Source organism: Haliotis asinina, chromosome 10 (assembly GCF_037392515.1).
Source record: "Haliotis asinina isolate JCU_RB_2024 chromosome 10, JCU_Hal_asi_v2, whole genome shotgun sequence".
NCBI classification, from domain to species: Eukaryota; Metazoa; Mollusca; class Gastropoda; order Lepetellida; family Haliotidae; genus Haliotis; species Haliotis asinina.
In genome coordinates, this window is record NC_090289.1 from 59,731,948 (window position 1) to 59,745,000 (window position 13,053).

The 13,053-nt window shown below is 40.3% G+C and overlaps 2 protein-coding genes across 4 annotated transcripts in view; one reads left to right on the forward strand and one right to left on the reverse strand.

The window, feature by feature from the left end:
- Positions 1 to 1,131: 1,131 nt before the first annotated feature.
- On the reverse strand, positions 1,132 to 9,863 carry LOC137298377 (uncharacterized). Its single transcript, XM_067830624.1, has 4 exons — positions 9,688 to 9,863; positions 8,464 to 8,720; positions 6,202 to 6,357; positions 1,132 to 2,400 (listed from the first exon to the last, which is right to left on the reverse strand). The coding sequence occupies exons 2-4, from the start codon at positions 8,534 to 8,536 to the stop codon at positions 2,156 to 2,158; spliced, it is 474 nt and encodes a 157-aa protein (XP_067686725.1). The 5' UTR covers positions 8,537 to 8,720; positions 9,688 to 9,863; the 3' UTR covers positions 1,132 to 2,155.
- The window catches only part of LOC137298376 (uncharacterized), a 13,490-nt gene continuing 9,155 nt past the window's right edge, over positions 8,719 to 13,053 (forward strand). The window contains exons 1-2 of one of the 3 annotated variants that reach the window (XM_067830623.1): positions 8,719 to 8,860; positions 11,092 to 11,121. The gene's annotated coding sequence lies outside the window, so the exon portion shown is untranslated. Of the gene's footprint in view, positions 8,911 to 11,091; positions 11,122 to 13,053 lie in introns of all 3 variants that reach the window. The other 2 variants (XM_067830622.1, XM_067830621.1) reach the window with 2 other exon arrangements.

Genomic DNA, 13,053 nt, shown 5'->3' on the forward strand with positions numbered 1-13,053 from the left:
ACCATGTAATGGAATAGTGTGTGGTGCTGTAGTTAAAACATCGTGTTGTGGAATAGACTGTAGAGCTGTAGTTAAAACAAGGTGTTGTGGAATAGACTGTTGTGCTGCAGTTAAAACATCATGTAATGGAATAGAGTGTAGTGCTGTAGTTAAAACATGGTGTTGTGGAATAGACTGTAGTGCTGCAGTTAAAACATCGCGTTGTGGAATAGAGTGTAGTGCTGTAGTTAAAACATGGTGTTGTGGAATAGACTGTAGAGCTGTAGTTAAAACATCGTGTTGTGGAATAGACTGTAGTGCTGCAGTTAAAACATCGTGTTGTGGAATAGACTGTAGTACTGTAATCGTAGTTAAAACATCGTGTTGTTGATTAGACTAGAGTTGTTGTTAAAACATTGAGGTATGGAGTTGGCGGTAGTGCTGGGTTTAAAACATCGGAATATCATATTAACATGCTGCGCTCTGTATCTTGGGTTGAACAATAGATTAATGCGTTGTAATAAAAATTACTGGGTTGAACAATAGATTAACGCCCTCTCTTGTAAATCACTGGGCTGAACAACAGATTCATGCGCTACATATTTTGTGTTGAACAACAGATCAACGCGCTGTGCTATATATTACTGTGTGGAACAATAGATTAACGTGCTGTGCTATAAATCATTGGTTTGCCAAAACAGTAAAGCGCTAGGCTATTAATCACTGGGCTGAACAATAGATTAACTTGTTGTGCAATAAATAACTGCTCCAATCAATATATATTTACGGGTTATGCAACAGAGCACCGCGTTGAACAATCGTGAACAATAAATCAACGTGTTTCATAAATCATTGCGCGATGAATCAATGTGTTGTGCCACATATCATAGCGTTTTGGTAAAGATCACTGTCTAGTGGATTAGACCACTGTGGTGGGCTAGGCATAATCGCGTTCTGACATAGATTGCTATGTTACGGCAACGCTCACGTACCGTTTTGTGCTATGTATTGCCACCCTGTGGACAGCACTATTGTACTCCAACAAGTCGTGAAAAGATACGGAAGAAAACACTTAATGTCATAAATTGTAATGCATGTCAACAGCTATAAATTGAACATACCACAACGAGTAAGCAACAATTGAAGTAGTACTCAAACAACAAACGAGTTTTATTCAAGAAATGCACATATTACGTAGCGACTGTTGAACTCCGCTTTCTCCTGTACGCGTGATCCTGTCTACACATGATACCTAATCTGTATAGACGTGTCGTTCAATGAAAAGCATCCGTTTGACGTTGACGCACGGATAAACGGGATTATACTGTGAATACATCTCTAAATACCCAACATTTCCTCCCGGCTAAAATTTAGTGTATGTTTAACGTTAGTGTCTGTTTAACGTTAGTGTCTGTTTAACGTTAGTGTATGTTTAACGTTAGTGTCTGTTTAACGTTAGTGTATGTTTAACGTTAGTGTCTGTTTAACGTTAGTGTCTGTTTAACGTTAGTGTATGGTTAACGTGAAAACAATTTAGCATTCAGTGTAAATCAACACGTCTGCCATCCCCGTGATAATTCATAACGTGTGTTGTATATTAATTGATATTAATCCTTTGCAATATAATATCCAATATTGCAAAAAGAGTAAATGATATCAACATAACGAAACCCAGAAAAGAGCCAAGACATTGGAGAGTGTAACAAAGTTTTGGTGATGATGATGGAAGTATATAATTAAGGTTTACAGGGGTCAAAGTTCCATATGACGTGCCGGTTACCGAAGTGCAAAAACATCTTTCAACAAACCCCAGACAGGGTAAGGTCTTTGTGTTTTTGCATTTTTCTTACCATTGCTGTCACAAATACGTCGGCGTCATACCATGTTTTGAGACAGAGCAAGCAGTAGTGATACAAATATCGAGTCTCTCTGCGTCGACAGTGTTGCTCTGCGGGAAGGCGTGTGTCAGGTTATGTGGACACCAAGTATCCTCGTCATCACGGACCCACACTCAGAGTTGTCCCACGTTATCACAAATACTACTGACTTCGGAAAACCCGCGTGGGGACCTGTCAAAGCAGTATCAACAGCAGTAGAAAAGAAGCGAGTGTCACGACAGAATATAACACTTGTTCGCACTGGATACCAACGATCTCGACTGATGGTGTCTACAAAGCTATAACGATGAATAGCCTGCCAATACAGCGGCCATGAAGGTGACACAGAGACCTGAGGAGGATGCCGAGGTTCCACGTCCGAGATACGGGACATACTTTAGGATGAGGTTTCCGTCTATAGAGTTGCACAGGTCAGTGTCACAGTTATGATAACACACGGGTCTGATGCCTTCCGGCGCGACGCAGCCGGACTCCCCTTGGGGGACCTGGCACCCCTTGTCCATTGACAGCAGGCGAAGGGCATCTGGAAAACGAGAAGTCATATGTTATTCACATAGCGGGATTCTTCCTTCTTCAACTTGAAACATTCTCCTATGTATGTATTACCTGACCTCCTCACAATGAGTCTGAATTTACTTTTTCCCAATTATGTCATGGTTTTGCCGATACAATACCCATACAGCTACTTTGTGTTTAAGTCCACTAGCTGGTCATCATTGCTGTGACCTCAATCATTGAGCCGATTACCTGTGAGGACAACTTGTGAGGACAACCTGAGAGGACAACCTGTGGGAACAACCTGTGAGGACAACCTGGGAGGACAACATGAGAAGACAACCTGAGAAGACAAGCTGTGGGTACAACCTGTTAGGGCAACCTGAGAGGACAACCTGTGGAGACAAGCTGAGAGGACAACCTGTGGAGACAACCTGAGAGGACAACCTGTGGGGTTAACCTGTAGGGACAACCTGTGGAGACAACCTGAGAAGACAAGCTGTGGATACAACTTTTGGGTGCAACCTTTGGGTACAAAATGTGAGGACAACCTGTGGAGACAACCCGTGAGGACAACCTGTGAAGTAGCAGATCAATGACCGGCATAACCAGCATATTCATAAGACCGTTTCAGAATGTGCAATTTAAGTTCACAGAAAACGATGCTACATAATTATATGTAGTTGTAAGCGGTGCCATTTCGTTTTTAAAATACTGTATCTCACATACAAATCTCTCCACAACTCCTCTCCAAAGTATCTCTAGAATCTTGTCAAGCCACACATCTCGTCCCGCCCTCTTCGTTCTGGTAGCAACTTACAGCTCGACATCACAAGAATCAATCTAAAAGCCTTCGGAGGACGCTCTTTCTCTCACAATTCTGCAGTGCTCTGGAACTCTCTACCTCTCCATGTGAAAACAGCTTTATCTTTCGATCTCTTCAAGTCATGTCTCAAAACACATCTTTTCAAGCGCTATCTCTAATATATTCATTTCATCTTTACTGTGTACCAGTAATGCTTTTACCTCATTTTTTTGTACATATTTGTAAATTTTCTTTTGTTCACATAATGTATTTCATGTTTTGTCATGCGCATTGAGCATGTGCCTGGCGCGTGGAGTCGTGCGCTTTACAAGCACTCTTACTATTATAATTATTATTGTTAATTTCATCAAGTGAAACCATTGATTACACAACAGTCTCGTTTCCTGCTGAGTGGGTTCCGTCCTATCGCGCAACTTAGCGCAATAGCCACTCCAAACGTTTTAGGCAAATTCATTTACATGTATATATAATATTAATCAGTATTATTGGATACATCTTAGTTCTTATACATTGCAACACTACGCTAATTCTAATGGTTAGGGTTAGGGTTAGGGTTAACCCTAACCCTAATATTAATCAGTATTATTTGATACATCTTAGTTCTTATACATTGCAACACTACGCTAATTCTAATGGTTAGGGTTAGGGTTAGGGTTAACCCTAACCCTAATATTAATCAGTATTATTTGATACATCTTAGTTCTTATACATTGCAACACTACGCTAATTCTAATGGTTAGGGTTAGGGTTAGGGTTAACCCTAACCCTAATATTAATCAGTATTATTTGATACATCTTAGTTCTTATACATTGCAACACTACGCTAATTCTAATGGTTAGGGTTAGGGTTAGGGTTAACCCTAACCCTAATATTAATCAGTATTATTTGATACATCTTAGTTCTTATACATTGCAACACTACGCTAATTCTAATGGTTAGGGTTAGGGTTAGGGTTAACCCTAACCCTAATATTAATCAGTATTATTGGATACATCTTAGTTCTTATACATTGCAACACTACGCTAATTCTAATGGTTAGGGTTAGGGTTAGGGTTAACCCTAACCCTAATATTAATCAGTATTATTGGATACATCTTAGTTCTTATACATTGCAACACTACGCTAATTCTAATGGTTAGGGTTAGGGTTAGGGTTAACCCTAACCCTAATATTAATCAGTATTATTTGATACATCTTAGTTCTTATACATTGCAACACTACGCTAATTCTAATGGTTAGGGTTAGGGTTAGGGTTAACCCTAACCCTAATATTAATCAGTATTATTTGATACATCTTAGTTCTTATACATTGCAACACTACGCTAATTCTAATGGTTAGGGTTAGGGTTAGGGTTAACCCTAACCCTAATATTAATCAGTATTATTTGATACATCTTAGTTCTTATACATTGCAACACTACGCTAATTCTAATGGTTAGGGTTAGGGTTAGGGTTAACCCTAACCCTAATATTAATCAGTATTATTTGATACATCTTAGTTCTTATACATTGCAACACTACGCTAATTCTAATGGTTAGGGTTAGGGTTTGGGTTAACCCTAACCCTAATATTAATCAGTATTATTTGATACATCTTAGTTCTTATACATTGCAACACTACGCTAATTCTAATGGTTAGGGTTAGGGTTAGGGTTAACCCTAACCCTAATATTAATCAGTATTATTTGATACATCTTAGTTCTTATACATTGCAACACTACGCTAATTCTAATGGTTAGGGTTAGGGTTAGGGTTAACCCTAACCCTAATATTAATCAGTATTATTGGATACATCTTAGTTCTTATACATTGCAACACTACGCTAATTCTAATGGTTAGGGTTAGGGTTTGGGTTAACCCTAACCCTAATATTAATCAGTATTATTTGATACATCTTAGTTCTTATACATTGCAACACTACGCTAATTCTAATGGTTAGGGTTAGGGTTAGGGTTAACCCTAACCCTAATATTAATCAGTATTATTTGATACATCTTAGTTCTTATACATTGCAACACTACGCTAATTCTAATGGTTAGGGTTAGGGTTAGGGTTAACCCTAACCCTAATATTAATCAGTATTATTTGATACATCTTAGTTCTTATACATTGCAACACTACGCTAATTCTAATGGTTAGGGTTAGGGTTAGGGTTAACCCTAACCCTAATATTAATCAGTATTATTTGATACATCTTAGTTCTTATACATTGCAACACTACGCTAATTCTAATGGTTAGGGTTAGGGTTAGGGTTAACCCTAACCCTAATATTAATCAGTATTATTTGATACATCTTAGTTCTTATACATTGCAACACTACGCTAATTCTAATGGTTAGGGTTAGGGTTAGGGTTAACCCTAACCCTAATATTAATCAGTATTATTTGATACATCTTAGTTCTTATACATTGCAACACTACGCTAATTCTAATGGTTAGGGTTAGGGTTAGGGTTAACCCTAACCCTAATATTAATCAGTATTATTGGATACATCTTAGTTCTTATACATTGCAACACTACGCTAATTGTAATGCTTGCAAACACGTCGAACAGCGCGTGGTCTGTCGTGCAGCGAGCTCTGACAAACGGAAACACGGAAATCGTGGAAATCTAAAAACGAGGCTCTGCCGCTCGAAAATTTTGGCGGTCTGGTACGGAACCGATATTACATCAGTTTGAATTTTACGAACTACACTGAATAAGCGTAAAAATACACATAACAGGCGTAACCACTGAGCTAGATGCATTGTGAATCATTTTACGACCACATCAAACAGGGACTGGTTGTGACGTGTTATTAGAGTTTAAGATAAATTAAGATTCATTTGTAAATAACATTTTCTTTTGAAACAAGGGATTTGAATTCTTTGTAACCAGAGTTGTTTGTGATGTCTATTTTCACTTTCACTCGAGATTGGCTGAACATTGTCTGAATTTGTAATTAAACTCACGTTTCGGTATGGTGAGCATCACTATCAAGCATGATAATCAGCCATCTTACTTTTGTCATAGACAGCCTTGATGATACATTTCCGTGGCATTTGACACTGAATCTGCGATGTGGTAGCGAAGTTACTGGTGTCGTTCACGCAGTCGTAACCGTAGGCCCCATCGTGTCCGGAAAACAGGTAGGAGCATGCATAGCACCTTGCGCCGGCTGAAACAGTACGTAATAGTTTGTACACGTATACACATGCGACCAACATCGTCCGACATGGCACGTTTTACAGAGATAGAGCTGTCCTGGCCTGAAAACATGCATAGTATGGTGAGGAATGTGTTGGCATCACATGTGCTGGCATCACAATCGGCACGCACGAGCAGAACATTGACGTTTCGTTGTACATTGAGTACGTAATGTTCAACGCTGTGAGAAAATAGTTAAATATACCTCATAGTGAGAGTCATCCTCGATATCTCCAGGGTATACGTTCCGATAAGTCTCCACTATACCCTGGACGCATCTACGGCTCTGCCCGATAAATTTATTACCTCCCTTGACTGTCTTTTGACATCGAGGATGAGAGAGAGTATGAAGTTCGCAATACGTCACTCAAAGATTATGTTATTCACAATGCGTCATTCACAGAATATGTTATTCACAATGTGTCACTCACAAATTACGTTACTCACAATACGTCACTCACAGAATATGTCATCCACAATACCTTACAGTGAAGGCGTCACATGGTTAATTACAGATACCACCTCACTGTGAAGGCGTCACAATGTTACAGGCAACACCCGATTGTGAAGACGTCACAAGGTTACATGCTCAGCCTGACCAGTGGAGGATGGAAGTGATATCATCTCTTGACGTCGGAAATCACCATCGGCACATCAGATATGGCCTATCATTGTCAAGTGTGACAGGCGTTGTGTACAGAGAATGGCCACAGACATGGGTATAACCCTGACTAGGAAGCTAGTGATAGGCTGATGTCCAAGCAGATTTTGTCTGATCATCACAAGGTCAAACATACAGTCACTTGAGAAGCACTCCAAGACATTCCGTTGCGCATATACACTAAACGCGAGATCGGCCATCAGTCACGTGAGTGGCATTCCAAGATATCACGTTGAGCATATACATCAAACGCGAGATCGGCCATCAGTTATGAACAAATGACATGACTTTCATCCGTCAAGCGGACCCCTTTCGTGACCTCAAATTCCAGAGAACTTTGCAACCAAACTGGTCATGATGCTCTGTGCTCTTGATAACGACGGACATCACCAGGTCGTTTGGCTCTAAAGCCGATTGTAGGTGATATCAGGTATTTTTGTTGGACATATGGCGATATGGGTATAGCTATGTTTCTGGACATGCGAGAAGGAAGTGTTGTGATTCTGAGAGGCTGCATCTTCAAATGTCACTTGCGGTCGACCTTACCTTCATTCGTCTGCGGGTGTTTCCTGGTTACTCACCTAATGGCAAATTGAGTGAGTGAGGTTAGTTTTATGCCGCTACTAGCAACATTCGACACGGCGGGTAACAGCAAAACGGGCTATACACATTGTAATTATGCGGGGACTGAAGCCCGGTTGTTTTGGCTTGAAGAACGAACGCTTTAACTACTTGGCTATCCCACCTGCGTAGAATCTTCTAAAAGTCGACGGATGACATGCAGCACCTCTCGCCATGTCAATAACCTTGTGCTGCTGACATTTGAGTGGACCTTGTATTTTCTTATCAACAACGAAATCCATTGATTTTTCTGTAAGAACAGGTCACTGATATCTGATGTTTGCTTTGTGATGGACACAGGCATTCCGCATGATGCTCGCCTTTGATCGTTTCACGTGCATGTTTAAAAATAAAAGCATGGTGGGCCAGTATGGTGATGTTGAAAATACAAACAAAGATAATAGTACAAACAAAGATAATAGTACAAACACAGATAATAGTACAAACAAAGATAATAATGACATGAAAATTGTGGGGCTTTGAAGAACACAGGTGTTGCGATAATTCTTTCCATGTGTATACTTCAATGTGATTTATGGATGATTGTCGCTGAGACCCAAAAGCTACTATATTTATGACAAGTGTTCACAAAACGTAAAGTATTTAAGACAGTGAATATAATTTTCTGAATAACTGGTATAATAGCTGGTTTGTCATCCTCATATTCGATTAAAAGGTTGAACGACCTAAGATTATTCAAACAGTCTATAAAATACCACATCCTGTCGTAACCAGCGAGCTGATAACGGATGTTCATATGTCACTAAGATATAATATGAAAACAGAGTAACTCACTTGCATTCTCTATGACTTCGACCAGGAACAATAAGAACACAAAACACGTGAGACACGTCTTTCTCGGCATCATGCACACAGTAAGGCTTCCCCAGGTTGTTGGTACAGAAATAGTGCCTTATCTTGTGTCACATATTCACGCTTGACTGTCTCTGCCCAAGGCGACACATGAAGAACCGGTTCTTGCCACAGCTCTCTGAGTCACAACACAGCTCTGCCGAGTTGCCACGGGGGTACAAACATGTCGTCACGACTGCCTGTTCATGTCGGAGAAACTATAGCAGTTACAGGCATAAAAATCATCTCATATGACATGTTCAAGACGTAACACAACGGAGTCTTACATTACACACGTGAGGCCTAGAATTCTATAGACCCAGATGTGATGAGATGACGGGTATGTACGTTTTCCTAGCCAGGTGAATTGCGACGAACGACAGTTATGAGGTAAACTGCCCAACAATAGTTCAATGTTCTGACAGGTAATTACGGTCTGAAGGGTTGACGTGGGATGGGCATATCACAGACATATGGATATTTACATACAGGGCGTACAGATAAGAAATGTTGTAACGCCACGTATGTTGTTAAGCTTCATATAAATGACTTTAACACTATTTTATTTACGAAAGAGAAGCCACTTTACGGGTACCGTTGAACGGACATCAATACATCTGTCGAGGGTTAACCCTAACCCTAACCCTAACCTAACCCTGAAAGAGAAGCTACTTTACGGGTATCGTTGAAAGGACATCAATACATCTGTCGAGGGTTGGGGTTAGGGTTAGGGTTACCCTAACCTAACCCTGAAAGAGAAGGACATCAATACATCTGTCGAGAATCACCCGTCGAAATTATAAAATAATCTGAATGAGCTCTCGAGTGGCATGTCTCACTCTAATGTGTATATACACAGCATTTCGTGTAAAAACAATCAATAAAACTGAAATATGCATGTATTTCCTACGTCATCTATTTACGTATTACCAATCGTGTACATATATATTACCGGTTTATAACTTATATTTTTTGACATAAAGGTATGTTGATTAAAAAATGGGACATGTACAGATGGTGCGCCCTCGTCAAATACAAAGGGTGTTACGGTGTACATCCAATAATAACGCCTTTATGTTTCGCCCACACTATTCTTGCGGTGATTTACTTAAAACCCTCCTATTTACACATACATATGGGTGTTGCAAGCGTTATCGTCAGTCTTACTTGTATGACTTGTTTACGTAGCCCAAGGGTAAATACTTATCTCAGCACCGACAACCGGGATGGCTCGAGGAGTCTCTGTGATAAGGCATAGATACATATACTTCGTGTCGTTCTCTCCTGATGAAACTGCGCATAATGATAAGTCTGGCACTACATCGGCAGTTGGGTGTATGAACAGTATAGATAGGCCTCGTCTTTGTGGGAGATTTTAATGAACGGGTGATATCAGGCGTTACTATATCGGCAGTGTGGGAGATTATAATGAACGGGTGATATCAGGCGTTACTATATCGGCAGTGTGGGAGATTATAATGAACGGGTGATATCAGGCTCTACTGTATCGGCAGTGAGGGTGATTATAATGAACGGGTGATATCAGGCTTTACTATATCGGCAGTGTGGGAGATTTTAATGAACGGGTGATATCAGGCTTTACTATATCCGCAGTGTGGGTGATTATAATGAACGGGTGATATCAAGCTTTACTATATCGGCAGTGTGGGTGATTATAATGAACGGGTGATATCAATCTTTACTATATCCGCGGTGTGGGTGATTATAATGAACGGGTGATATCAATCTTTACTATATCCGCAGTGTGGGTGATTATAATGAACGGGTGATATCAGGCTCTACTGTATCGGCAGTGTGGGTGATTATAATGAACAGGTGATATCAATCTTTACTATATCCGCAGTGTCGGTGATTATAATGAACGGGTGATATCAGGCTTTATTATATGGGCAGTGTGGGTGATTATAATGAACGGGTGATATCAGGCTCTACTGTATCGGCAGTGTGGGTGATTATAATGAACGGGTGATATCAGGCTTTATTATATGGGCAGTGTGGGTGATTATAATGAACGGGTGATATCAAGCTTTACTATATCGGCAGTGTGGGTGATTATAATGAACGGGTGATAGCAGTATTATTTTCTGTATTGTTTGTGTGGGTGATAAAATGAACGGGTGATATTAGGCTCAACAATATCGCCAATGTTGGCGATTATAATAAACAGGTGATGTCAGGTTTCAGTAAAATCTCCATATATCGTCAGTGTGGTTAATTACGCTTATACTTCCGATAATTCCTTAGAATTTAGGTGAATACACTGAACCTCATGTCTTCCCCCTCTGTCCCTCCTCCCTCTTTCTCTCTTACCCCTATCCTTTCCTTCCTTCCACTCTCTGTCACTTGAACCCACGCCCCCTCCGTTTCTCACCCTCTCCTTTTAATCCCGCCACCCGCTCTCATTTGAAGGGAGACTATATAGATTATCCCTGCTTGAACCCACGCCCCTCTCCGTCTCTCACTATCTCCATTTATCCCCTCCACCCTCTCTCGCTTGCTCTCTCTTGTTTGTGTCTCCTGTAGTCATACTATGGCTTTGTTTTCACTTAGGCAGGTGAAAGCAGCACGCGGTAGAAGCAGGTAAATAATTGCCGGACAAACAACATGACTGGGACCAAAAGATGCCGAGGCCAGTGTTTGTAAACAGCGCGTGCAGAAACAAGCTGAATTCCTGTTGTTCACTCCAGCACAAAACTTTATGAGGGCACTAAGTAACGTGGCGACCCTTTAGATACAAGTATCCGTGGTTTGAGAATACCAACCTGTGGGTTCAATAATCCTCATTCCTGAGAACAGCACAATATCCCTGGAATAGAGACTTACTGACATCAACATTCGCTCGTCACAACAGGACTACAAAATATCAACTATTGCTACGTGACATGAGTGCTGTTTAATTACCGAATGGTACTGTGGTCATATGTAGAAGGAGGACTGAATGGTTGTAGAGTGGTCTTATGTAGAAGGACTGAGTGGTTTGTAGTCTGATCTACAGTACAAGTACTGAATGAAGGTCTAATCTTCAAGTACAAAATGGCTGTATTGTGGTCTAATGTTCAAGTACTAAATGGCGTGATTGTAGTCCGGTCTACTATGCCAGTACAGAATGGAGGTAATCTGGTCTACAGCTCAAGTACTAAATCGTTGTAGTCTGGTCTACTGTACAAGTACGGAATGATTGGAGTTCGGTCTACTATGCCAATACAGACTTGTCGTAGTCTGGTCTACTGTACAAATGCAGAATGGTTGTAATCTGCTCTACGTTTCTTGAAAGTACTATATGTTTGTAGTCTGATATACTGTCAGTTACTGAATGGTTGTGGTAAGGTCTACAGTTCAAGAACTGAATGATTGTAGTCTGGTCTACTGTTCAAGTACTGCATGCTTCAAGAACTTCAAGGTTGCAGTCTTGGCTACTAAACAAGTACTGTATGGTTTGGTCGACTGTATTCGTACTGCATGGTTGTAGAGCTGTCTAGTGTTGAAGTACTGAATGTCTGTAATCTGGTCTACAGTTCAAGTACTAAATCGTTGTAGTCTGGTCTACTGTACAAGTGCAGAATGGTTGTAATCTGGTCTACGTTTCTTGAAAGTACTATATGTTTGTAGTCTGATATACTGTCAATTACTGAATAGTTGTGGTAAGGTCTACAGTTCAAGAACTGAATGATTGTAGTCTGGTCTACTGTTCAAGTACTGCATGCTTCAAGAACTTCAAGGTTGCAGTCTTGGCTACTAAACAAGTACTGTATGGTTTGGTCGACTGTATTCGTACTGCATGGTTGTAGAGTTGTCTAGTGTTGAAGTACTGAATGTCTGTAATCTGGTCTACAGTTCAAGTACTAAATCGTTGTAGTCTGGTCTACTGTACAAGTGCAGAATGGTTGTAATCTGCTCTACGTTTCTTGAAAGTACTATATGTTTGTAGTCTGATATACTGTCAGTTACTGAATGGTTGTGGTAAGGTCTACAGTTCAAGAACTGAATGATTGTAGTCTGGTCTACTGTTCAAGTACTGCATGCTTCAAGAACCTCAAGGTTGCAGTCTTGGCTACTAAACAAGTTCTGTATGGTTTGGTCGACTGTATTCGTACTGCATGGTTGTAGAGTTGTCTAGTGTTGAAGTACTGAATATCTGTAATCTGGTCTACAGTTCAAGTACTGAATAGGTGTAGTATGATCTACTCTACAAGTACTGAATAGCTGTAATCTCGTCTACTGTACATGTACTGAATGGTTGTTGTGTGATCTACTGTACAAGTAGTACATGGTTGTACTGTGGTCTACTGGTGACGCACTGAATGGTTGTAGAGTGGGCTAATGTTTCAGTACTGGGTGATTGTAGTGTAATCTGCTGTAAAAGTGAATATGTCAATAGTTTATGATGGCAGTGTATCTTCTTATACTTGCTGGAAACAGTCTTTCTTTAGCCTGACTGTTGACCAGTGTCTGTCTCCACCAGACATGACTATTGCAGTGCATTCATACAAACATACGGTTTTACAATACTGA

Bases quoted from the DNA above. Each gene is read 5' to 3' on its own strand.
- LOC137298377 (XM_067830624.1), bottom strand. From the start codon at position 8,536: ATGATGCCGAGAAAGACGTGTCTCACGTGTTTTGTGTTCTTATTGTTC. The intron at 6,358-8,463 runs GTGAGTTACTCT...GTACTGTTTCAG, and splicing joins CGAAGTCATAGAGAATGCAA to CCGGCGCAAGGTGCTATGCA. The intron at 2,401-6,201 runs GTAAGATGGCTG...CTCGTTTTCCAG, and splicing joins CAAGGCTGTCTATGACAAAA to ATGCCCTTCGCCTGCTGTCA.